The 27,433-nt window shown below is 42.5% G+C and overlaps 1 protein-coding gene across 8 annotated transcripts in view; it reads left to right on the forward strand.

The window, feature by feature from the left end:
* The first annotated feature begins 10,052 nt into the window (after positions 1 to 10,052).
* The window catches only part of TRIM16 (tripartite motif containing 16), a 56,534-nt gene continuing 39,153 nt past the window's right edge, over positions 10,053 to 27,433 (forward strand). For 2 of the 8 annotated variants that reach the window (XM_055101937.2, XM_055101938.2), the window contains exons 1-3: positions 10,061 to 11,622; positions 12,661 to 12,782; positions 12,867 to 12,964. In XM_055101937.2, the coding sequence (XP_054957912.1) occupies positions 12,944 to 12,964 (21 nt within the window). In that variant the 5' untranslated portion in view covers positions 10,061 to 11,622; positions 12,661 to 12,782; positions 12,867 to 12,943. Of the gene's footprint in view, positions 12,783 to 12,866; positions 12,965 to 14,864; positions 14,954 to 18,117; positions 18,265 to 18,561; positions 18,664 to 27,433 lie in introns of those variants that run through there. The other 6 variants (XM_063598716.1, XM_063598717.1, XM_055101936.3 and 3 more) reach the window with 5 other exon arrangements.

Below are 27,433 nucleotides of genomic sequence, written 5' to 3' on the forward strand. Positions count from 1 at the left end.
TTTATTATGGCCAAATAGTGTTGCATTATGTATATATACCACATTTTCTTTATCCAGTCATCCACTGATGGACACTTAAGTTGCTATTGTGAATATGGCTGCAATAAACATGGAAGTGCAGGTATCCCTGTGATATACTCATTTCCTTCCCTTTGGATAAACACTCAGTCATGGGATTGCTGAATCATATGGTAGTTCTATTTTCAGTTTTTAGGCCGGGTGTGGTGGCTCACGCCTATAATCCCAGCATTTTGGGAGGTTAAGGTGGGTGGATCACTTGAGGTCACGAGTTCAAGACCAGCCTGGCCAATATGGTGAAACTCCATCTCTACTAAAAATACAAAAAAGAAAACATTGGCCAGGTGCAGTGGCTCACATAATCCCAGCACTTTGGGAGGCTGAGGTGGGTGGATCACTTAAGGTCAGGAGTTTAAGATCAGCCTGACCAACGTGGCAAAACCCTGTCTCTACTAAAAATACAAAAATTAGCCGGGCATGATGGCACATGCCTGTAATCCCAGCTACTCGGGAGGCTGAGGCAGGAGAATTGCTTGAACCCGGGAGGCGGAGGTTGCAGTGAGCCCGGATTGTGCCACTGCACTCCAGCCTGGGTGACAGAGTGAGACTCTGTCTCAAAATAATAATAATGATAATGAACAAACAAAAAACAGAACAAAAAAAACTATCTGGGCATAGTGGCATGCACCTGTAATCACAGCTACTCAGGAGGCTGAGGCAGGAGAATCGCTTGAACCTGGGAGGGGGAGGCTGCAGAGAGCCAAGATCATGCCACGGCACTCCAGCCTGGGAGATAGAGCAAGACTCCGTCTCAAAAGAAAAAAAAAGGCTGGGTGTGGTGGCTCACGCCTGTAATCCCAGCACTTTGGGAGGCCGAGGTAGGCGGATTACCTGAGGTCAAGAGTTTGAGACCAGCCTGGCCAACATGGTGAAACCCCATCTCTACTAAAAATACAAAAATTAGCCGGGCGTGGTGGCACACACCTGTAATCCCAGCTACTCGGGAGGCTGAGGCAGGAGAATTGCTTGAGCCCGGGAGGCGGAGGTTGCAGTGAGCTGAGATCATGCCACTGTACTCCATCCTGGCCAAGAGAGTGAGACTCTGTCTCCCAAAAAAAAAAAAAAAAAAAAGAAAAGAAAGAAAAAAAATAGTTTTGCTGTATATAGTACCCTGGGCTGATCAGCATAAAAAAATACACGTTCACAACCACAAAAAATGGATGGGAGGTGGGGAAGAAACATAGGTGTGGGTTTTAATAAGTTAGGTACAAGCGCCAGGAGAATAAAAATAGGATGTATAATATTCAAAGTGACTGGCCGGTGCAGTGGCTCACGCCTGTAATCCCAGCACTTTGGGAGGCCAAGGCAGGTGGATCACCTGAGGTTGGGAGTTTGAGACCAGCCTGACCAACATGCAGAAACCCCGTCTCTACTAAAAATGCAAAACTAGCCAGGCATGGTGGTGCATGCCTGTAATCCCAGCTACTTGGAAGGCTGAGACAGGAAAATCACTTGAACCTGGGAGGCGGAGGTTGCAGTGAGCCAAGATCGCGCCGTTGCACTCTGGCCTGGGCAACAAGAGCAAAACTCCATCTCAGAAAAAAAAAAAGAAAAAAGAAAAGAAGTGATTATTCCATGGAAACTGACAGAAGAGGAATAGAAGAAACAGAAAGTATGGAAAAGAGAAAACACAACCCTGTCTCAAAAAAAGAAAAGAAAACACAAAATAAGACCTATAATATAATTTATCACGATAAATGTAAATGGGTCAAACTTATCTATCAAAAGGCTGAGAATCTCCATTTGGATTAAAAACTAGTAAGTAGGGCCAGACACGGTGGCTCACGCCTGTAACCCCAGCACTTTGGGAGGCCGAGGAGGGTGGATCACAAGATCAAGAGATCAAGACCATCCTGGCCAACATAGTGAAACCCTGTCTCTACTAAAAATACAAAAATTAGCCAGGCATGGTGGTGGGCGCCTGTAGTCCCAGCTACTCAGGAAGCTGAGGCAGGAGAATCACTTGAACCCGGGAGGTGGAGGTTGCAGTGAGCTGAGATGGTGCCACTGCACTCCAGCCTGGTGACAGAGCGAGACTCTGTCTCAAAAAAAAACAAAACAAAAAAACTAATAAGTAAAAAAAACAAAATGCAGCAATATTTTTTTTCAAAACATACATTGGAATTCAAGCAAAACAAAAATATTAAAATCCAAGTTATTACAAAATATAAACCAGGCTAATATGAACAAAAAATAGCCAGATAACAATGTTATTATTAATAAAATTAAATTTGGTTGGGTGCAGTGGCTCACAACTGTAATCCCAGCACTTTGAGAGGCTGAGGTGGGAGGATCACAAGGTCAGGAGTTTGAGACCAGCCTGGCCAACATAGTGAAATCCCATCTCTACTAAAAATACAAAAATTAGCTGGGCGTGGTGGTGGGTGCCTGTAGTCCCAGCTACTTGGGAGGCTGAGGCAGGAGAATTGCTTGAACCTGGGAGGCGGAGGTTGCAGTGAGCCGAGATTGCACCACTGCACTCCAGCCTAGGCAACAGAGCGAGACTCCAACTCAAAAAAAAAAAAAAAAATTAAACTCAAGATTAAAAAAACATTATAATGGACAAAAAATGGACATTATTTTGTAAAATTTGAGAAGAGGTATGACCTATTGTATTTGACCTTATTTTTACTTTTTCTATTGTTCCTTCCTTGCTTCCTGATACTCCATGATACTTTCATTTATTATATTCTTTTTGTTTAGAGAATTTCCTTTAACCATTCCTTAAGGCTAAATCTGATAGCGACAAATTCTTGTAGTTTACATACATTTGAGAATGATTGGATTTCCTCTTCATTCCTGAAGGATAATTTCACTGGATTCAATTCACAGTTTGCAGTTCCTTTTCTTTTTTTCTTCAAGTTGACAGCACTTAAAGAATGTGTTATTTGTTTCTGGACTTCATGATTTCAAACATGAAACCTGGTGTCATCAAATTGGTGTTCCCCTGGATGTAATGGAAACATTTCTGTCTGCTGCTGTTAATAGTTGTTTTATCTTTAGTTTGCAGCATTTTAATTATGATGTGTCTTGGTAGGAATTTATTTGACTTTATTTGGGGTTCGTTCAGCTTCTTGAATCTGTAAGTATATGTCTTTCATAATTTGGAACGTAAACCAGATTTGGGAAATTATTTTCTGCTATTTCTTTAAATATTCTCAGTCCTACTCTTTTTTTTCTCTCCTGGGACTCTGATGTTAAGATTCCTGGATCTTGTGTCATTGTCCCAAAGAAAGGTCCAGAGGCTGTGTTCATTTATTTTTAGTCCATTTTCTTTTTGTTGTTCAGATTGGGTAAATTACAGTGATCTCTCCTCAAGTTCCCTGGTTCTATTATTTGTCATCTCCACTCTACTATCAAGCCCATCCAGTGAGTTTTAAATATTTTAGTAATTGTATATTTTTAATTTCATAATTTTATTTTGGTTCTTTTTTTATAACATATTTCTTTGCTAAGATTTTTTATTTTTTCATCAGTTTTAAGAAAATTTGTAATTTCTTACTGAAACTGTTTTTTATGATGGCTGCTTTAAACCCTCATGACAAGATGATTCCAGAATCTGATTCTTCTCACTATAAGCATTAGTTGATTGTCTTTTGTCTTTCAAGTTGTGATATTCCTATTTCTTGGGATGATGGGTAATTTTGGATTGATTTCTGGATATTAAGACACTTTGGGTTCTATTTAAATCTTTCATTTTTTAGAAGATTTATTTAGGTTTAGTATATAGTATACAGGCCTTGGTCTACTTTTTGTGGTGGGCTGTGCTTCCAGTGACTATTTAGTCTTCAGAACCTTTGTGTCACTATTTTGGTCCGCTCTGGGTTATCTACTGATCCCTGCTGGTGTTGCCTGAATGAGTGGAAAGAGGTTGCCCAGTCTGGGCCAAGGTGGGGAAACGAATTCTTCAGTCCCTATGGAAGTAGAGTGCTTCCTGTGTGGAGTCCTCTATCTCTATATGGTGGGATTTCCACCTGCCTGTACTAACCAACCACCTGGTGTCTCTAGGGGTGTGTGTGTGTGTGTGTGTGTGAGTGTGTCTGTGTGTTTGGGGTGGGAGAATAGGAATTCCCAGGTCTGATTGGGCTTGTGATTGCTGTGGCAGGTCCCCTGTGATGGTACTGCCCATCCACCTGTTGCTCTAGATGGGAGAGGAGAGTCTCAGGCCTGATGGGATCCCCTCTGGCTGCTTATGGTTAGTGGGGTTTCCAATCAATCCCTCCAGGCTTACCTGGTGTTGTTAGTGGGGCCCTTGTTCCACAGGGGGAGGAATAAGTCTACGTGGGCCATCTTCTATTGCTAGGCTTGGGGTTATAAGATGCCCCACTAACATGATGTTCCTCCAGTCCTGGGGTCCCTGTCTACCCAGTCCAATTTCCTTTTCCTACGTGTCAGAGTTCTTGTTTGTTATTTCTAGTGTTCATAGTAATCAGCAGGAAGGAACGAGGAAAAATAAATCTACAACACCTTGTCTGGACACATTATAAACTTATAAAAGGAATGTGAGATCCAGAAGGTATAACGACTGAAAGAAAAATCAATAACTATAGTAGGAAAATTTTACATAATCCTCTGAAAAACCAATATATCAAGAAGATAAAAGGAAGGAGAGCTTTAGGAGTTTCAATAACAGGATTATGAATCTCAAGATAATAGGTCTACATGCAACTTTACATGCAACAAACAGAGAATATACATTCTTTTCTAGCACGCATGCATTATTCAGGGAAGTTGACCATATGCTAAAATACAGATGATTCTTCAGTGAGATTTAAAATAATTCACATGCATCAATACCACTATATATAGAGAGAAATATAATGTAAGCCACATATGTAATTTTAATTTTTAGTCGCTCTATTTTTTTTTTTTTTTTTTTTGAGACGGAGTCTTGCTCTGTCACCCGGGCTGGAGTGCAGTGGCACGATCTCGGCTCACTGCAAGCTCCGCCTCCCAGGTTCTTGACATTCTCCTGCCTCAGCCTCCCGAGTAGCTGGGACTACAGGCACCCGCCACCACGCCTGGCTAATTTTTTCTATTTTTTAGTAGAGATGGGGTTTCACTCTGTTAGCCAGGATGGTCTCGATCTCCTGCCCTCATGATCCGCCCACCTCGGCCTCCCAAAGTGCTGGGATTACAGGCGTGAGCCACCGCGCCCGGCCTAGTTGCTCTATTTTAAAAACTTTTAAAAGAGGTGAAATTAATTACATAAACATATTTGTTTAACCCAACATATCCAATATATTTTATTTTAGCTTGTAATCAATATCAAACTTATCAATAAGATACTTTATATTGTTTGCACTGTCTTCATAATTTGGAGGTGTTTTTTACACTTACAATGCTTCTCAATTCAGACTAGGCACACTTCAAGTGCTTGGTACACACATGGCTATATTGGCTGCCATTTTGGACAGCACAGATCTATTGCTCTTTGAAGATATGCAATAAAATTAGAAATAAAAAAGAAAAGAGAGCTAAAACTTTTTCTGAATATTAAAAACAAAAATAAAGAAAACCCCACAATACTAAGTAAATTTGGGGTTAAAGAGAAAATAGTGTAAGAAGTTACAAAATACTTAAACCTGAATCACAAGTTATTCAGAAATGTTAGAGTACGTCTAGAAGAGTATTTAGAAAATATTTATAATTTAAATTCATTTAAGAAAAATTGGAAACAAGTGAGCTAAGAAGTTTATTCAAGGAGCAGGTTAAGCCAAAGGAATACTAAATACAGAAATAATAAATGCTCAAAAATCAAGGAAGTCATGTACACAAAAACCAATAAAAAGACTATTGAAACCAAAAGCTGGGCTGGGCGTGGTGTCTCACACCTGTAATCCCAGCACTTTGGGAGGCTGAAGTGGGTGGATCACCTGAGGTCAGGAGTTCAAGACCAGCCTGACCAACATGGTGAAACCCCATCTCTACTAAAAATACAAAAATTAGCCAGGCATGGTGGCACATGCCTGTAATCCCAGTTACACAGGAGGCTGAAGCAGGAGAATCGCTTGGACCTGGGAGGCAGAGGTTGCAGTGAACTGAGATCACGCAACTGCACTCCAGCCTGGATGACAGAGCAAGACTCCATCTTCAGAGCGAGACTCCATCTTAAAACAAACAAAGAGAAAAGCTGGTTTAATGAATAGATTAATAAGATGCACAAACTTCAAATGAGAATGATGAATTTAATGATGAATTTAAGAGAGCAGATGAAGTTATACAACTGTAGATTGAATAAACAGAAAGAGAGGCACAACGGACATTATTAAGCACCAATACATTTGAAAGCATAGATGAAGTAGATAAGTTTAGGAAAATATGAAATAAATAAAAAGGTACAAAATGAAATTGGAAACTTCAATAGCTCAATTACCATAAAAGAAATTAAAATATGGGGACACACTCCAAATTCTACCAAACTTTCAATGAACCGATCTTCTCTATCTTATATAAAAGGTGTTCTAAAACAACTCAGAGGAATAAAAAGAGATAAAGCGGCCAGATTTATTTTAGTAATTTAATATAAACTTGGTTCTTAAAATGGATAAAGATAATACAAGGAATAAAAATGAAAATTATAAGCCAATTTTACTTATGGACATAAGTACAAAACCTAAATAAAATATTAGCCAACTGGCAACTGAATTTTTCTTTCTTTTTTTTTTTTGAGACGGAGTCTCTCGGCTCACTGCAGACTCTGCCCCCCAGGTTCATGCCATTCTCCTGCCTCAGCCTCCCGAGTAGCTGGGACTACAGGCGCCCGCCACCTCGCCCGGCTAATTTTTTGTATTTTTAGTAGAGACGGGATCTCACCGTGTTAGCCAGGATGGTCTCAATCTCCTGACCTCGTGATCCGCCTGCCTCGGCCTCCCAAAGTGCTGGGATTACAGGCATGAGCCACCGTGCCCGGCCTCTTTTTTTTTTTTTTTTGAAACGGAGTCTCATACTGTTGCCCAGGCTGGAGTGCAGTGCCACGATCTCCGCTCACTGCAAGCTCTGCCTCCCAGGTTCATGCCATTCTCCTGCCTCAGCCTCCTGAGTAGCTGGGACTACAGGCGCCTGCCACTATGCCCGGCTAATTTTTTTTTGTGTGTGTGTATTTTTAGTAGAGATGGGGTTTCACTGTGTTAGCCAGGATGGTCTTGATCTCCTGACCTTGTGATCCACCCGCCTTGGCCTCTCAAAGTGCTGGGATTACATGTGTGAGCCACTGCGCCTGGCCAGCCAACTGAATTTTTTTTTTTTTTTTTTTTTTTTGAGACGGAGTCTCACTCTGTCACCCAGACTGGAGTGCAATGGCATGATCTCGACTCATTGCAACCGCTGCTTCCCGGATTCAAGCAATTCTCCTGCCTCAGCCTTCCGAGTAGCTGGGATTACAGGCGCCAGCCACTATTCCCAGCTAATTTTTCTATTTTTAGTAGAGATGGGTTTTACCACGTTAGTCAGGCTGGTCTTGAACTCCTGACCTCAGGTGATCCACCTGCCTTGGCCTCCCAAAGTGCTGGGATTATAGGCGTGAGCCGCTGCACCCGGCCAGCCAACTGAATTTAACCTATATCATGATCAAGTTGATTTTAACATCAGAAAATCTAGATATGAAATTTGCTACATTAATGGATTCTTAAGGAAAAGTAAAACCAAATAACTAACTCAATAGAAATCATTGATAACATTCAATATCTGTTCATAATTAGGTTAAAAGTTAATTTCTTAATTTAGATTAAGGAAAGTTTATAACAAAGAAAGAGCTGGAAATAGAGCAAGATGGCTGACTAGAGATGTATGGATGTTGCTCCCGCTCCTCCTATCCAGGAAGGACCAAGGCGATGAATAAACAGGTAAAACAGCTAAAATTTTACTGAAATGTTGAAGGGAAAGCACTGGAGTGCAGTGGGGGAGTGCAGAGGCAGCTGAGGTGATTGGAAATCCAGGAGAGCAGTGCAGAGTTACCCAGCCTCTGCAGCCCCATCTGCTCCACCCAGCTTCAATCAGCCTGGAGACAGGAGGGACTTCCCCTTACAGGAAAAGGGTAAGCAGAACAACTCCACCAGCCCCCATTGCCTTACCCACAGTCCTTACTACAGGAGAATGCCACAGTCCTTGAAAGCCCTGAGCCTAGTTTTGAGAGCTGTCTGAAATTCTTGCTACCACACTGCTCTGGATTAGGAACAGAAAGTGTGTGCTCCCAACCTCCACTCACCCACTGTGAGTCAAGCTGTGGCATCAGCAGCACTGTGCCATCTTGAGACTATAGCCACCTCTGGAGTGCACCATCCTATGGGGTCAGTAGCCACTGCACCTCTGCGGCATCAGGGCTCCATCTTCTTTCTACAAATCTCACAAGGATGGCTAAACTCCATAATCCCACTATGCATAGATTGGGCTTAGGATCAACTGTGATTCTGGTCCTGCGCAACAGAGAAGACGACCCCAACCATCTGCACTTTGAGACAGAGGAACTATGTGGCAATCCCACCCAGGGAAAATATGCTCTTGAGCCAGCCAAACTGCTGACCATCCTCCACAAAGCAGGAGAGGTCCTTGAGCCACCAAGCAGGTGACATGCTGCCCTATCAGCAGAATGTCTATACTCCTGTGCCCACAGCCTGAGAAACAACCCTGTGGTACCCACTCCCATTGTTGACATGCCCCTGTCCTACCCAAAGCCCCCACACCCGTGATCAGGGCCTATGATGCAGCATTGTGGCTCACTTCCTGCAGACATGCCCTTCAGGCTGGCTGACCAGCTGTCCAACCACATCCCAGGCCTGAGAAACAATCCCACAGGGTGCCCCTGGAAGGCACACCCTAAGGCTGATCCAGTAGCTGTACCCCCACACTGCCAGCCTGAAAAAGCCTTTCAGGCCACCCCTGGCCAACCAAGAAGCTATGAGCCCACATCCTGAACCTGAGAAAAACCCTGTGGGCCATGCTTAGCAGACATGCACCCAGGCCAGCTGAGAAGCCATGTGTCCATGTTCAGGGCCTGAGAAACAGCTTCACAGGCTGCCCCAGGCAGACACCCACCCAGGTCAGCTGAGCAGTGTGCCTACATCCCAGGCCTGAGAAACAGTCCCATGGGCCACTCCAGGACACACATCTCCCGGCCAGCCAAGCAGCTTTGTGCCTTTGTTGCAAGCCTAAATAACAGCTCCACAGGCTTCGCCTAGAAGACATGTTCCCAGGACAGCCAAGCAGCTGTGCTCCTGTGTCCAGGGTCTGAGAAACAGTGCCACAGGCCATCACTGGCAGGCACCCTCTAGGCTGGCCAAGCAACAATGCATTCATGTCCCCACCCAGAGTTAACAGTCCCATAGCCCCAACCCCAGTGAGCCAAACCCCAAGTTGGCTGACCCACCATGTACACAAATGAGCCCCTGACTTGAGAAATAGCCCTGTGCAAAAGCCACATGACCGCCATCACCACCTCTTAGCCTAGGCCACTGAGACATTCACAAATGTCACTAGCATTTTTTTTTTTTTTGAGACCGAGTCTTTCTCTGTCACCTAGGCTAGAGTGCAGTGGCATGATCTCGGCTCACTGCAACCTCCGCCTCCTGGGTTCCAGCGATTCTCCTGCTTCAGCCTCCCAAGTAGCTGGGATTACAGGTGCCTGCCACCGCTCCTGGCTAATTTTTGTATTTTTAATAGAGATGGGGTTTCACCATCTTGGCCAGGCTGCTCTAGAACTTCTGACCTCATGATCCACCTGCCTCAGCCTCCCAAAGGATTGGGATTACAGGAGTGAGCCACCACGCCCGGCCCATCACTAGCATGTATTACTGCTGAAGAAACTTACATAGAGAATACACTACTGCATCCACCTAGAACAAAAGCCAACACACTCCATTGAAGCAACACCCCAAGACCCATATGAATAAATCTTTCCCTACAGAACCTACTCCATGAAATTGGAAGAGGTGATTGTTTCATCATATATGTATAAATCAGTGTAGAGCTGGGTGCGGTGGCTCACGCCTGTAATCCCAGCACTTTGGGAGGCTGAGATGGGCAGATAGCTTGAGTTCATTCAGGAGTTCCAGACCAGCCTGGCCAAAATGGTGAAACCCTGTCTCTACTAAAAATACAAAAATTAGCCTGGCATGGCAGCACATGCCTGTAATCTCAGCTATTCCGGAGGCTGTGGCAGGAGAATCCCTTGAATGCGGGAGGCAGAGGTTGCCATGAGCCAAGATCTCCCCACTGCACTCCAGCCGACAGAGCAAGACTCTGTCAAAAAAAAGAAAGAAAAGAAAGAAAAAGAAAGAAAGAAGAAAAGAAAGAAAGAAAGAGAAAGAAAGAAAGAAACAAAGAAAGAAAAATGTAGAAACACATGAAACATGAAAAAGCAAGGAGCACAACACCTCCGGAAGAACACAATAATTTCCAGTAACAGATGCCAATCATAAGAAAAAATACAAAGTTCCGGCTGGGCGCGGTGGCTCACGCCTGTAATCCTGGCACTTTGGGAGGCTGAGGCGGGCAGATCATGAGGTCAGGAGATCAAGACCATCCTGGCTAACACGGTGAAATGCTGTCTCTACTAAAAATACAAAAAAAAAAAAAAAAAAAAAAAAAAAAAAAATTAGCTGGGTGTGGTGGTGGGCGCCTGTAGTCCCAGCTACTCGGGAGGCTGAGGCAGGAGAATGGCGCGAACCCAGGAGGCGGAGCTTGCAGTGAGCCGAGATGATTGCGCCACTGCACTCCAGCCTGGGCGACAGAACAAGACTCTGTCTCAAAAAAAAAAAAAAGAAAATATACAAAGTTCCAGAAAAAGAATTTAAAATAATAATCTTAAGGAAACAGTGGAATTCAAGAGCATACAGTTACACAATTCAATGAAATCAAGAAAATTCATAATTTGAATGAGGAATTTACAGAGATATAAAAAAGAACCACACAGAAAACTTAGAACTGAAGAATCCAATGAATTAAATGAAAAATACAATCAAGACTCTAACAACAGACTAGATCAAGCATAAGAAACAATTTTTGGGCCAGGCGTGGTGGCTGACGCCTGTAATCCCAGCACTTTGGGAGGCCAAGGTGAGTGGATCACCTGAGGTCAGGAGTTCGAGGTCAGCCTAGCCAATATGGTGAAACCCTGGTCTCTACTAAAATTATAAAAAAAATTAGCTGGGCATGGTGGCGAGCGCCTGTAATCCCAGCTACCTGGGAGTCTGAGGAGGAGAATCGCTTGAACCCGGGAGGCGGAGGTTGCAGTGAGCCGAGATCGCGCCACTGCACTCCAGTCTGACGACAGAGCGAGACTGCGTCTCAAAGAAAAAAAAATTTCCGCTCTATAACTTCACTTTTAACATTGTTTAGTTTTTTTGTTTTGTTTTTGTTTTGAGAGAGAATGTCGCTCTGTCGCCCGGGCCGCTCCGGACTACATTTCCCAGGAGCCTCGGCGCGCACTTCCGTTTCCGGCCCCTTTCTCTGGAGGAGCTCCGCGCCTGGCGAGTCTGTGTCCTCCCTGTCCCCCAGAGCAGACACCCTCTCTGTGTCTGGACCGGGGAGGAGCAGACGCTGGACAGGGTGTGTGTGTTCAGCAGTGGATTGTCAGACTTGGGGTCCCGGCTGCTCCCTTTTGGGTCTCTCCCCGGGCCCGCTGATCTGACTGTAATTCCTTCTGCTGGAGCTAGGGTTCGGCCACCTTGACGCGCCCCCTCTGCCCCTGGAGCGTGTCTTTGGGTTTTGTGCGTGTGGGAGTGGGGTGTATGTGTGTTTCTTATCCGAGACACCTCCGGGTCCTTTGCTTGGAAACCGGCTGAGGGCCCGCATACCCTGGAGCATTTGGTTGCAAAGTGAGGCAGGTAGCACCCAAGGCTCCTGTACCAGGGCCAGGTTAGGCACCAACGCGTCCCTTATGTCTCTGCAGCCTGCAGTGTGGTGGAACCGTTTTATAGACTGAAGTGTGAACGTAGGAGGGGATGGATATCAGAGATCTGTTTATCCACATTTTCAGAGAGTGGTATTGCTCCGATGTGAGTGTAGGCAGGTTACTCTCTGTGTCTCGTGTTCTTTACCTGTAATTTGAGGTTTGTTGTACCTACTATTAAGTGGTGGTTGTGAGGATTAAATGGAATTTTGACATGCAACAGTTGACACAGGGCCAGACACCAAGTAAGGGATCAATCAGTTGTTGCTTTTATTAATAGTAGGTATCCATCTGCCCATTTGCACGTAAGAAGGAAACACCCAAGAATGAAAAGTAGCTTGTTGTAGGTCACCCAGCCAACTAGCACATAGTGGAAATTAGAATCCAGGCACTCCCAGCAGGGCACTTTCCACCACCCTGCACTTTTGTATTCATCAGGCACAGTATCCTTACTGTTGTCTGTAACTGTCTATGTTCCCAGTGTCTGACTCTGCAGGGCCCTGGTGGTATAAAGATACTGAGACTTGCCTGTGTTTAGGGCTTCCTGAAGATTAAATGGCTGCTGAAGTTCTTGAGTTTAGCTTTAGCTCAAAAGATACTGCGTCAGACTCTGTGTTCTGAGTAGAGTCTCAGAGAATGAAAAAAGAAATACAATGAAAAAGGGGAAAACTTCAATCCAGAACCTCTTACCACAGTTTCTGGTAGAATGCTGGCAATTCCCAGGAAGATACGTGGAGAACGGAAAGGTTGCTACACCCAAATAGTGAAGCAAAGGCTATGATTATGGAGGATTGGACCTGCAAACTCCAGAACAGAGGTAAGAAATAGAAATAAAGGGTCCTGCCATTAGCCGAGAATCTGCAGTATGCACACACAACCTCATTTTAGTTTTTCTTTACAGCAACCTTGTAAAATGTGTGTGGGCAGCACAGAGACCTTGGGCAAGTTAACAGTTTCCTCATCTGTGAATACTGATTTATGGAAAGCACCTGGTGCGTGGTGAGTGTGCGAAGAATGGTGGTGATTTTACTAATATTCCCTTTTAATTTGAAACTCTGAAAAAAGAAGATACCTTACTTCCGTACTCTTTCCATTATACCACCTGCCTTTCTGAAGGATAAGGGGGGATAAGTCGGACTCCTTGGAAGAGAAGAAAGAAATAGGTATGGAGAGGCTGATGATTTGATTTGGCATTATAGCACATGGGAGAGCCCTAGTCCCTTGAACCTCTATGAGCTCAGGGCTAGGGCTGGGGCCTGCGTCCCCAGGGTCCATGGCCCTGCTGCTCATTTCTGGCAGAATTAGAGACTGCTCCTTGGCTCTCTTTCAGTTTTCTCTTAAAAAGCGCTTTCTCTTAAGGAGATACAAAGGGATCCCCCAAATTAGGAGGGACTTCCATAGTCTATCTCTAGTCTGTTTGACTTTCCTATAATATCCTGCCCTCAGGCCCTCTGATTTCTGGAAGTCCTGGAACTTAGGAGTTCCTAACTCTACCTTAGCCCCGACTGATTGTCAGTGTCCAGTACAGGGAGGGGACAGGCATCTTGTGGGGAAGTTGGGATTTGGGAGTATGACCAAACATATTGATCATACCTTTTTTTCCTCGTAAAAAAAGTATAGAAAGAAAGCGCCATAAAGTCTTGGTTAATGTTGATATGCAGAAAATATTTAGAATAATAATTAACTGATGATTAAATGACCTTTCCTGAGTGCTTATTCTGTACCAGGTACTGGTTTGGGCCGTTTATGTGCATTAACGCACATTGTAGCAACGTAGGTACCATTATTATTCCTCTTTTGTAAAATTAGGAAACTGAAGCCCAGAAGAAACTTGGCTATGGTTACACAGTGCCAGGATGTAAAGGCAGTAGGCAGGCAGACTCCAGAGCCAGAGTTCCAATGACAAAGGATTACAGGAGGCATGAATTCTACAAAATTGTGAAACCCTGTACTTGGTAATAACTGAGGCCTAAAAGAACTACTTCTTCCCCCAAACAAATCCACAAGGAGGTTTAAGTACTGCTTTTTGGAGATGGGTGGAGAGAGGATTGAAGAAATAATAAACTGTAAAATATTAGGAAAATATAGAATGATATGTAGACTAAGATAAATAGCATGTAACCCTACTACCTAGAGATAAGCGCAAAGAAATGCTCAAAGGTAATAGGATCAGCAGTTCTCTCCCTACAGGCAAAAAAATCAAAATGGAGAAGTAAATTATGAGCAGAAGGTTGCTTGTTGGGCATAGAATCAGACCAAGGGAATTTGGGGCTCATTCATTAATTCATTCACAATACTTAGGGACTGCTGTCTGCCAAGTACACCGTGCTCGGTGCTTAGGATGCAGTGGTGAATGATACGACACATACAATTTAGTGGAGCATGTGTGGTGTTAACAGGCCTGAGATGGCCACAGACTCACCGTGGGCCTGGAATACTCATGATGGGGTGGCTAAAGGTGTCTGTGACCATGACTGCTGGGGTGGGCACTGCTGTCTTTTGCTGCTGTGACTCCCTTTTTCTTGTTCTACAAAATTGGTCACTTTCTCCATTTGTGAATAAAGGAGTTGAGCCTGGAGGTCTTTAAGCACCTCTCCAACTGTAACACTGCACTTCTTGTTTGGTTTTAGGGTTTTTTGGTCCCAGGGAACCTCGTTTTCAGAGCAGTGGCTCACGCAGATCCTGAGCCCAGTTAATGGTCATACCTTTCCCTAAGTTTATGTTCATTCTATCCTCTGAGATTATCTTTGAAGTCTCATTACATAGATGTCTGTAAAATCCTTCAAGCTATGGACAGCCAAGGTCAGAGGCACATTTTCTCATAAGTGGCTGTTTCTAAATTCATAGGTTTGAGATACATAAAGATAAACCAGGTTCCTTTATGTCAATTTCCTTCCAGTTCTGCCCTCTGAGTACCCTGCCCTTTCCCAAAAGGGGTATCTTAAGAAGGAAAATATGGCTGCTCTTTGCCAGACAGCAGAGTCCCAGGTGAGCTGGGGATTTTCCTGTCTTCTCGGAGATTTTATTTTAATTGCGTTGGGGATTTTCTTCTCTTCTCAGAAATCTTATTTTAATTCCTGAAGCAAATTTTTTTCTCTTAGCATGAAGCTCGTCAACCACATTAGCCACAGCAGTTTGAAAGGAAAGGATCAAGCAGGTGGGATGGACTGCCAACGAGATGGTGTTTGAGTGTTCCTCAGTTGTATGGCAGTAGCAGTGAAGGTCAGGAGGCTTGGTAGCCTCGCCCATCAGTTGGCAGTGTAGAGAAAGGATGGTGGGGGCAGGATGGGAATGAGGCCTCTTTAGCAGATAATTGAGGAGCGTGACTCCTAGAACATGGTTGGGTAAGAATCAAGCTTCTTTTTGTTCACTTGAGACATTTGGCGTAGATATGCAAAGGCACATGAGGCATTTCTTGCTTGCATCTGCTTAGAATATTTTCGGGAGAAAAGATGTACACAAATCTGTGTGGCACAAACCAGCAGATTTAGTATTATTAAATAGGGCCTTATTATTAAGGGCCCTTATTATTAAGGGCCTACTCAATAATAAAGTGTCTTAGGGAAAATGCTGTATGGACTTGGAGGAGCAGGAGCAAATGTGTCTGGCTGGGAGAGATTTAGGAAGGTTTTATTCATTCAGCTAGCATTTTAAAGTCCTTTTAAGCAGCTCCTAGGCTAATGAAAGTAGTGAGATTTGATGTGGGTCCTGAAGCCTGAGTAAATTCTTGAAAGATTTATAGAAAGTTAGTGACATAAATTACTTAGAATCGAAGCAAGATACTGATTCTTCTGGCATAGGAAAAAAGTCAGTACATTGAAATCACGGAGGTGTTGTTCCACAAAAACTTAAAGGCTTCTTATACTCAAAGTTCTTTCCTAGATATAATTCTCAAGCTTGGCTTATTTCTTTTTTTTTTTTTTCTTTTTTCTTTTTTTTTTTTTGAGACAGAGTCTCGCTGTCTCGCCCAGGCTGGAGTGCAGTGGCGCCATCTCGGCTCACTGCAAGCTCCGCCTCCCAGGTTCACGCCATTCTCCTGCCTCCCGAGTAGCTGGGACTACAGGTGCCCACCACCACGCCCGGCTAATTTTTTGTATTTTTAGTAGAGACAGGGTTTCACCGTGTTAGCCAGGATGGTCTCGATCTCCTGACCTTGTGATCTGCCCGCCTCGGCCTCCCACAGTGCTGGGATTACAGGCGTGAGCCACGGCGCCCGGCCAGCTTGGCCTATTTCTTAGTTTCTTACTTACCATGTGTCTCTCTCAACTTAACTGAAGATAACCTTAAGGCCGGCTGAACAATAGGCTTGGGTGGGAAGGCCACATCCTTAATCTGACGTTTTTTTTACAGGGCTAAATCACTTTGTTTAGTTAACAGGTGTAGTGGGCCTTTATTCCTCAAAACTCTTGTTAGACTTACTTCCCACTGTATAAGATCTAGAAAGTTTGCTTTTCCAACCACGTGAGGCCTCAGATTTCTGCACTCTATTCTCTTTTGTTTTGGCTTGAAAATTGACACATTGTTTCCTGAACTTAACTCATTCTTTGTTCGCCAGACATATCCAGGAGCATTCTACACAAAGAGCATTCCGGCGCTTTCCAACCTGTTCTAGAGCCACAGGCCCAGTGAGCATTTGCCCTGCCCTCATAGTTGCTAATTAGTTTGCCAGTGTATATTAAGAGTCTGCATCTTTTGGCTGGATGTGGTGGCTCATGCCTGTAATCCCAGCACTTTGGGAGGCCGAGGTGGGCGGATCACCTGAGGTCAGGAGTTCGTGACCAGCCTGGACAACATGGTGAGATCCCGTTTCTACTAAAAACACAAAAAAAAGTAGCTGGGCGTGGTGGCTCACACCTGTAGTCCCAGCTACTCAAGAGGCTGAGGCAGGAGAATTGCTTAAACATGGGAGATGGAGGTTGCGGTAAGCCGAGATCATCGTGGCCACTGCCCTCCAGCAACAGAGTGAGACTCCATCTCAAAAAAAAAAAAAAAAAGGAGAGTCTGCATTTCTCCAGTCGTAAATATTCTTTTCTTTGAAGCTTGCCACCTGACTGTCAATCCAATGCCACCTGTGTATTTGAACTTTTTATTATGATATCTCCCACTTGAAGGTGCTGATTTCTGAATTAGTTTGGGTTGGCTTACTAATAAGTGTTGTAACCAATAGACCCAAAATATATATGGCCTTAATACAATAGAAGTGTATTGTTTGCTGTCATAGCCATGTGACTGGGTATATAGATTGATAGGATGGCCATTCAGGGACCTGAGCTATCTGAAGCTCTAGCCTCTTTACCACATGGCTTCCAAACTCACTCTGGGGCTCATGGCCCTACCAGCCAATCAGAAGGGGAAAACAGCATGGAGGAATATACGTGAGTCAGGCCTGGAAAGGGCGCACATCACTCCTGCTTGCATTCCATTGGTTAGGATCTCATGGCCAGGTCTAACTACAGGAGGTTGGGAAATGTTTGTATACCTAGAAAGGAGAGGAGGAGGTATATTTTCATGGACAGTTAGCAGCTCGTAGCACTGTTCTCAAACATTTAGGTTATTTAGAACGATTTTTCTGTTTTTCTATTGTAAGGTATAAATAGATATGATTCTTTGTTTATAACTCTCCATATTTCTGATAGTTTTCTTTTTTTTTTTTTTTTGAGACAGTCTCGTTCTGTTGCCCAGGCTGGAGTGCAGTGGCATGATCTTGGCTCACTGCAAGCTTTGCCTCCCGGGTTCATGCCATTCTCCTGCTTCAGCCTCCCGAGTAGCTGGGACTACAGGCACCCGCCACCATGCCTGGCTAATTTTTTTTGTATTTATAGTAGAGATGGGGTTTCACCGTGTTAGCCAGGATGGTCTCGATCTCCTGACCTCGTAATCTGCCCGCCTCGGCCTCCCAAAGTGCTGGGATTACAGGCGTGAGCCACTGCACCCAGCCGATAGTTTTCTTATAATTGAGTTCTATATATAAAATTACTGTAAAACAAAACTATCAAATTATGTCAAAGGGGTATATGCATTTTAAGATTTTAAGGTTCTTTAATATACGAGTCAATAAAATCTTTTCTTTGACACTGTGAACATAGTTTAATCTATTTCCTCTCCATCCCATCAGTCTCCCCTAAGTATGCCTCATTTAACTTTTTCTTCAGAACCCCATGCAGGTGTTTCAGGGCTTTATGTCATTCAAGGATGTGGCTGTGAACTTCACTAGGAAGAATGGAGAGAACTGGACCTTGCTCAGAGAGTCTTGTACAGGGATGTAATGCTGGAGAACTATAGGAACCTGGTCTCCTTGGGTGAGCTTGGGTCCTTCCACCCCAGATTGACCTTTCAGGATACCTTTGCCTTCTAAAGATTCCCTTGCTTCTATTAGGGGATGATAACAAATGAGGCTTTGGTTATTTTCCCCCACAGAATCCAGATCAGATCCTTAAACTGTTTCTCACCCTACTTGGGTAGAAATTATTTAATTGCTTTTGACAATTAGTTATTTCATTTTCTCCTCTCTAAAATGCAACAGAGTGGGACTGAGAATAGAGTGGTCCTTTCTCTTTTGAACTTAAAATTACATTCTGTTTGTATCTCTTGAGTAGGATTTCCATTTTCCAAACCTGGTATCATCTCCTAGTTGGAAGAAGTGGTAAGCCCACGAACGCAAATGCAGGAGGGAGAGGTGCCAAGAAGCAGCTGTACACGTAAGTGAGAACAAGGCGGATTGCATCTTTAGAAATAAGAGTTAGGGGTTCTTCCCAAATCCTCCGGGCCTGTAGAAAATGTTGAATCCCCCTGCAGTCTCATCTTCACTTGACCACATCAGAATCCTAATAGCTTACCTCTTTATTTCTTCCCAGACTCAAGGAAGAGATACTTCCTCCTTAAAGTTATAAGCCCAACACATGATCCAGAGATCAGCTTTGTGCCTCATCCTGAGGCATTTTATGAGGCTATTCCCATTTCCTCTTTAGTAGCTGGAATCACTTCTTCATTTACTCTGTCCTTATCCTACCTAGTTTTCTGCTATATAAGAAATATGAAGAGAAGGAAAGAATTTGAATAATTTTAAGGATATAAAATTGACATAATTTGTTGTGTAGATTTGAGAGGTGAGGGAGTAACAAAGAAAATTCTCAGGTTTCGGCCAGGCACGGTGGCTCACGCCTATAATCCCAGCACTTTGGGAGGCCGAGGCGGGCGGATCACGAGGTCAGGAAGATGGAGACCATCCTGGCTAACATGGTGAAACCCCATCTGTACTAAAAATACAAAAAATTAGCCGGGCGTGGTGGCGGGCACCTGTAGTCCCAGCTACTTGGGAGGTTGAGGCAGGAGAATGGCGTGAACCCCAGGAGGTGGAGCTTGCAGCGAGCCGAGATCATGCCATTGCACTCCAGCCTGGGTGACAGAGCGAGACTCCGTCTCAAGAAAAAAAAAAAAAAAAAAAGAAAAAATTCTCAGGTTTCTGGTCTGGATGTGTAGGTGAATGGAAGTTCTCTTCCCTGAGATGGAAAACACAGGAGAAGTAGCAAATTTAGGGAGTGGAAGATGAGTTCAGTTTATCTTAAGTTGTTTGAAGTGTCTATAATAAGTCTAAACCAGTGGTTCTTAACGAGGGGCAAGTTTGCCCCCCAGGGGACATTTGGCAATGTCTGAAGTGTGCTATGGGCATCTCGTGAGTAGAGTCCAGGGATGCTGCTAAACATCCTACAATGCACAGGACAGGGCCCCACACAAAGACTTGTCTGTCTAAAACGTCAATAGTGCTGCAGTTGAGAAAACCTGCTCTAAGTGGTAATGTCTGGAGGCTAGATGAATATAAGGACGACATGCCAAATGTATCTTAGTAAAGGAAAGAGATCTTAACTGGTGGTACAGATTTGGGTGTTGCCTGAGAATGGATGAAATTGAAGCCATGGGAGTGGATAATATCACCCAAAGAGCACAAAAAGAGTTACAAGAGAGCCTAGAACTCTAACGAACACAAACATTCAAGTATCTGCAAAAAAAATGTATATATATATGTATAGTATATAATATATATATTTTTATATTATATATGCAAATATATATGTATATACACATGTATATATACGTATGTGTATATACACATATGTATGTATATATACACAGGGCTTCTCTCCAGTGTGGATCCTCTGATGTTGGGTAACATGGGCGCTTCTACTGAAGGCTTTCCCACACTCCTGACAATCAAATGGTTTCTTTCCAGTATGAACCCTCTGATGCTGGGTAAGAGATGAACTCTGGCTGAAGGCTTTCCCACAGTCTTTACAGGTGTAGGGTTTCTCTCCAGTGTAGACTTTTGTATGTTTTGTAAGAGTTGACCTCTGACTGAAGGCTTCACCACATTCTTTACACTTGTAGGGTTTTTCTCCGGTATGAGTTCTGTCACATAAATGTGGCAGAGCTTTCGTGTAGTTCAGCCCTTATTAGACACCAGAGACTTCACAGTGGAGAATCTCCCTGAATGTCTGGACAAATCCACTCAGACTCTTCATTTTGTTAAATACCAAAGAATTATACTTTTATAGGTTGTTACAGTGGCGATGCTTTATTATATTTTAAGGGATGAAAATCCCTCCTCTCCTACCCCGGTTATTTTCTCTTGCAAAGCTATCAGAATATCACAAATCCAAGTGAAGAAACACTGAACTGAAATCTGGACTAGCCTAATAGACTCTAAAGCTCAATTTTTATATGTATGTGTGTGTATTTTTATCTGTACCTGAAATGACTGCTGTCACCATGCAGTGATTTTACCCCCCTTCCCTGGCCTCAGGAATAAGCCAAGAAATTCTAGTTGTGCAGAACTGAGCTTGTTGCCCCTTTTTGTACTGATGGAAATAGTGCCATGTCCAAACAAAATAAAGAAGCTCATAGCTAATTACATATCCTAATACCACCTTCCTATAAAACTTTGCCTTAATCTGTAGTCATTCCTGCCCCCAGCTCATACCCTCCTGTGGGCAGCTTTTGTTTGCTTTACCTCATCCCACTGTTTTGTGATCACCCCCCGGGAGATGAGGGACCCAGTTAATAGGCCAGATGTCAAGACTGATGACATTTCACACACTAAGAGAACTTGAAAGTTTACTATTCATACACAGGGTTTCTGGGGAGAGCAGGATAGATGAAAGCTGGTCCAAAATGGCAAGAACAGAGAGGAGGCTGGGCCTTTAAAGTGGCTAGGGAGTGGGGCTGGAGAGCTTTCGATCTGTGGGCTTGAGGGATTCAAGCTTCCTGCCAGTGCTGGGAGCTCAGGAGATGCCCATGGATTTCTTTATCTAAAGCACCAGGTGTGCGGTGGGGCAGTGTGGAGGAGGGGAGAATAGAAAATGGTGGAAACTTAAATGCTGTCAATGGCCAGACATCAAAAATGGGGCCAAACTCTGTTACATCTACCTTTTCAGAAATCTTTTTTCACTTATCTCAAAATAGCTCTTTAATGTTATTGTGTCTTTTTTTTTTTTTTTTGAGACGGAGTCTTGCTCTGTCACCAGGCTGGAGTGCAATGGCATGATCTCAGCTCACTGTGACCTCCGCCTCCCAGGTTCAAGTGATTCTCCTGCCTCAGCCTCCCAAGTAGCTGGGACTACAGGTGCCCGTCACCATGCCCGGCTAATTTTTGTATTTTTTGTAGAGACAGGGTTTCACCATGTTGGCCAGGATGGTCTCAATCTCTTGACCTCATGATCCGCCCGTCTCAGCCTCCCAAAGTGCTGGGATTACAGGCGTGAGCCACCGCGCCCGGCCTATTGTGTCTTCTGTTGATGAGGAATCTATTTTGCTTTTTCCATCTCCCCTTTCTTAGAATTTTCTTTTTTTTCCCCTTCCTTAAGGCTGAAATTATAACTATCAGTTCTCAGAAAGTAAGAACCATTTACCTTGGAAACTGTCAGCCTTACATAGTAACTATTATGCAATCCCAACAGAAGAGTTAGGGAAGATTGAGTCAACACTTGTAGAAAACATTTAAAAAAAAATGGTCATATGAATTTGTATCAGACTATCACCAGATTAAGTTACTTGAGGCTGCCTGATAAAAATTCCTGTATATGGCTCTAAGAAATTTTATGTGTACCTAATAAAGCCAGGCATTATTTTTTGGTTATGCTGTGACTCAACACTTACATGCAAACCTTTTTTTTTTCTTTCAAATCTTCCTAAGCTTAAATTGATGTTAGAGTCACTTTTTTGGTTTCCATGAATTATTTTCCCTGCCTTTTTTTTTTCTTCCTGTTTTAGATGCATTTCAGTTACCTGAGAGTAATCCAATTGTATAGGATTGGAGTCCCTTGACTTTCCCATATCATTCCCAGTGTACTAGCCAGAACCTGAGATTTCCCTGCTTTCTATTTTTCTCACTAAAAGGGCTATTCTGAACTCTCTCTCCTCACCTGCTTTCCTATCCTTCTCTTCTGTTTAAAGAAGTCGGTGTTAGTACAGCTTGAAATTCAACAGGGCTTGAATTACAGAAGGCACAACTGAAGTTAGAGAAGAAAGGATTTTTGTTCTGAAAATTAGCGGTGAGACAGACCACTCTGAATAAACGGTGATATCTGGAAATAATTTTTGAAATGCCCAAAATCCTTCGTAACTTTAAGAAATTGAAAAGGGTTGGGGAGGGTCGTCTATAAGAGTGTCTGTCATTAGAATAAGACTTCTTAAAGTAATGTTTGTTAACAATTGGTAACAAGGTCATTTCCAAACATAGTTCCTGGAGCCAGTTGGCTTTGGATTGGTAGAAACCATTGTTGTTCCTTCAGAGTCCTCATCTTTGGTAATTTATTTTAGAACTAAAGACTGAAGACAGATGTCCTTGAACAAAAGGTCTGTCCTAGAATGGGTGGATTGCATGAATTCGTGGATTGTACTATAGTGAATTGGTATAATTCTCTTGTAGCCTAAATATAATTTGGATCCAGAAATATTAAAAATTTGAGGACATTATAGTGATGAAATATTTAAAATCAGAACAGTTCTAGAAATATGACTCTGGGACTTACAGAGCCTTTTTTGTTTTGTTTCAGTTTACTCTGACTGTACTGTTAGTAGTATGGTCTATGCTTGTGCTCTCCTCTCAGATTTGTTTGTTTGTTTGTTTGTTTGAAACAGGGTTTTGCTCTATTGCCTGGGCTGTAGTGCAGTGACGCCATCACAGCTCGCTGCAGCCTTGAACTCTCAGGATCCTTGATCCTCCCACCTCAGCCTCCTGAGTAGCTGGGACCACAGGCAAGCGTCACCACACCCGGCTAATTTGTTTGTATTTTTTGTAGATGGTGTTTTGCCATATAGCCCAGACTGGTCTTGAACTCTTGAGCTCAAGCAGTCTGCCCACCTTAGCTTCCTGAAGTGCTGGCATTACTGGCATGAGCCGCCACGCCCAGCATTTGGATATTTCTATAACAGGGTTCTCTTTCGTGGGCTGTAGTGTAGACCACACTTACCCTTCATGATGGAGAATATAATTCCTCTTCTTTTACAACCTAAGCTAAAGCTCAGTGTGTTTGTTTGGTTGTGGTAAAGTCTGGGGTGGGGGTTTGATTTGGGGCTTTAGATAGTAAATGTTCTGATATTTTGATCTCTTTTTGGTAGGTAATCTGGATTCTTTAGTTTTTAAATCATGAGTGTCTAATTTTCTAACTTATATGTTAAAATTGCCTGTATGCTTGGCTGATAGGTGTCCAATGAAGGGAAAATTAATTTATATGTTAAATTAATTCCTCCAAGCAAATTATCCTGAATAATTTGCACTGTTGTGATAAACTAACTAGGGTGACCCCAGGCTTGATTTGAGGATTGCAGGAAGAGATATTTAGTGATTAAAGTAGGGCTTTCTGTCTTTTCGGAGGAGGCGTTAATACTTTTTAGGTTTTCTTTAAGTTAAGAGGCAGTTGTCACGTTATCACTCTTTTCATTTTGCAAGTTAGTCTCCTTTAGGACCCAGCTTAAGGTATCACCTCCACCCTCACCTCTTGGCCACTGTAACTGAAAATAATCTCCTCCTCTGAATACCAGTGCTGCTTACTTACTATTTATATCACTCACATATGCCTATGAAACATGACAATTTTGGTTTGATACTAATATCCGGCCTTATTCTCAATTTTAACATCATCAGGGATCATGATTTTAACATCATTATCATCATGATGAGGGAAACCTATCTTTGTTTAGGGCTTTTGTTGCTGATTTTACACAAAATAATACTTGCATACGGTTAAAAAAATCACGTGAAATAGAGTTTTTCAATGAAAAGTCATTCTTCTAGGAACTTTGACCTGTTAGATATATATTGTATATTTGATGACTGCTGGGTATGTTTTGCCAAGAGTCATCTATGCAAAATACAGTGGCTTGAGATAAACATCTCAGGAAAAATCATCTCATACTTATATTTTACTTAACAAGAATTCACCCATATGCACCAAGATATCCCCCCAAACCAAAAGATAAATTAGTGTAATTAAGAATACTATAAAATTATGTTTTGCATACCTATATAAAATTCTATATTTATCTATTTATACATGAGTTATTATCAGAGCTATACACAAAACTAGGTGTATTTTATGGGCAAATTCAAGGATTTATAAAGACAATATTGGTATTGCCCTGTTTTCATCTTACATGCTGACTACAGAAGTAACCTTGTGTAAGAGTATGACTTCAGTGAATCTAGAGGCCCAATCAGTTCATTCGTGTGCTAGTTTATTCCTCTTCCTGAGTGTTTTTCCTTGGTTTGCCAAAGTTGACTGTATCAGAAGATATGTCAATTTATCCTAGTAGGAAGATTGCTAGGATACAGCAACACGGTGAATAAAGAAGCACTTCAGATTAATCCAAGTCCAAAAAAACTCCACTTAACCTTAATCAGCTTCATATATTAGTCCTGGAATAAATGTGACTATAGTGAAAGTGGGAAGACATTAGACAATATTCATCTGTATATTATTGATATCAGATGATGCACACTGACAAAAACAAAACCCTAGAAATACAGTAACTGTATAGTGAAGCCATGGCTTAGGATTCTTTGCTTATTCAGTAACACGGTTTTTATAGGACCCCAACACTAGAAATTAAAAAGATTCCGGTAACACCAACCTAATTGTATGTAGAATAATCTTTAGTGGAGAAAATACTTACAATTGTATAGAAAGCCTACAGTGGATCATTTGTCATCATCCCTGTTCATATATTTTAGAACCAAAGGGAACTTTGAATATATAATATGGGCCTTTTATTTTGCAAGTGAGGAGATGGAGATCTGGAAAGGTTAAATGATATGCCCGTGCTATTTGGGGTGAGGGCAGTGGATAGCGGAGCTGAGCTTCCACAGACCTCCCAACCCTGCATAAAAAAAAGACCTTCTTTCTGTGACATGTAGACCATAGAGAGCATCTGGGAGAGCAATGGGCATAGGGACGCTTCGACGTGGGGGAAATTAGCGGCTGATTGAGGGACAGGAGGGAGCTGGTTTACATTTAGTGGTAGTTATTGACTGGCGCACTGTGATGAGGCCATGGTACAGAGTGCTTTGAAGTCCTGCCCTGGGCCTGGGAATGGAGTCTGGATACATGTGACAGGCTTTGCATCCTTGTTGCTTCTGCCCTGTGGCAATTGGGGATTTACTGGATGAAAATGGGTTTTCTTGTTACTGAATTTAAACTGCAGAATATCTTCAAGCTATGAAAATAACGCTGCGTGCATGCACCTGTGGGTTAGAACACTCATTCTAACTGACATGAGGGAATTATCTCATGAAGACTTTACCTGGTGTGATATTCTTATGAGTGAATGAGTGAACACCTTATGTTTCTCTACTTTGCACTCACAAGACTCATTCTTTCACATTAGTGGTTCTCAACCAGGGGAGATTTTCCCCCTCCAGGAGACAACTGCCAGTGTCTGGAGAGAGTTTTGGTTGTCACAATTGGGGGAGGGGGTGTTACTGGCACCTAGAGGATAGAGGCAAGGGATACTGCTAATCATCCTACAATGCACGGGACAGCCCCTACAGAAAAGGATTGTCCCAGCCAAAACGGCAGTAGCACTGAGATTCAGGAATTTTTAGATAACCAATTTACTGTGGCAGTATATCCCCACGAGGTGGCGGTACAGCCTCCTGCTGCAATGTTAAGCTACAGTAGTTCACCGTGAGCAGTTGACTGTAATAGCGAATCTATTCTCTTTTTCAAAAAGTACACTTAAACATTTTTTACATTACAAAAGTGAAATATTCTTTGTGACAGAATCAAATAGTATACTGTAGAAGTGTATAAGTAAAAGAAAGGGCTTCCTGAGTTCCCCCTTGAAATCCTACCCTTTAGAATTGATGTGTATCTTTTTAGATTCTTTTCTTGTGCGTGTATATGTATGCATGCATAACTAGTAGTGTACTGTTTGTTTTTCAACTCACTTATAACTTTCAACATTATACTTTAGACATCTTTAAAAATAATTTAGAGAAATCTCATTTTTTTAAATGGATGCATTGTGTTCTGATGTATGGATGTCCTATAATTTCTATATATTCTTATTAATGGGCATTTGGGTTCTTTCCAGTTTTTTTTACTGATACAGGCAATTCAGTGGTCATGCCGCTATTTCTGTAGGATAGATTCCTGGAAATGTGAGAGCTGGGTCAGAGTACATTTAAAATATTGATGAATTGGCTGTACTAGTTTATACTCTAACAGTGTAGCAGAGTGCCTTTTTCTCTCCCAAACATTGGATACTATCAAGATTTTATTTTTAATATATATTTTATTATATTTCATTCTTAATAATGTTGAATGTCTTTTCCTATGTTTATTTTTCTATGTTTATCAGTTATTTGTAGTTCTTCCATGAATTGCCTATTCATTTCCTTTTTCCACTTTTTATTGGGTTGCTTTCTTTTTATCAATTTGGAGTAGTTCCTTATACATTTTGCTTATTAATGCTTTGTCTGAAGTTTCTTTTTGAATATGGGATAAGTTAAGGATAACATAGCTAGCCAATTGAACTAACCGTCCTTATTGAATAATTCCTCCCTTTCTCACTGAGTTGAAATATATACGTATATGAATCTGTTTTTGGACTGTGTTCCATCTAATGCTGTGCTAGTTTCACAGTGTTTTATTTATTGTGGCTTGTAGCTGGTTGGTGAAGAAGGATGGGAAGAATGTTTGGTGGTGTGTTTTCATGTGCAAAAGTGTGTTTTCATGTGCAAAAGCCTAGAGACAGGAGAAAACGGCAAGGGACTGAAGGAAGGCCGGAGGCTAAGGAAGGAACGAGGGCCTGAGGAGGAGGGGGAATGACGCTGGAGCACAGGTTGGGCTCAGATCATACAAGACCCCATGGGCCATTTTCAAATTTGGATCTTTATTCTTAGAGCCGTGGAAAGATTTTAACCAGAGAAGTGACATGATCAGACTTATATTTTTTGAAGCTTTCTTTGGACTT

Source organism: Pan paniscus, chromosome 19, assembly GCF_029289425.2.
Source record: "Pan paniscus chromosome 19, NHGRI_mPanPan1-v2.0_pri, whole genome shotgun sequence".
NCBI lineage: Eukaryota > Metazoa > Chordata > Mammalia > Primates > Hominidae > Pan > Pan paniscus.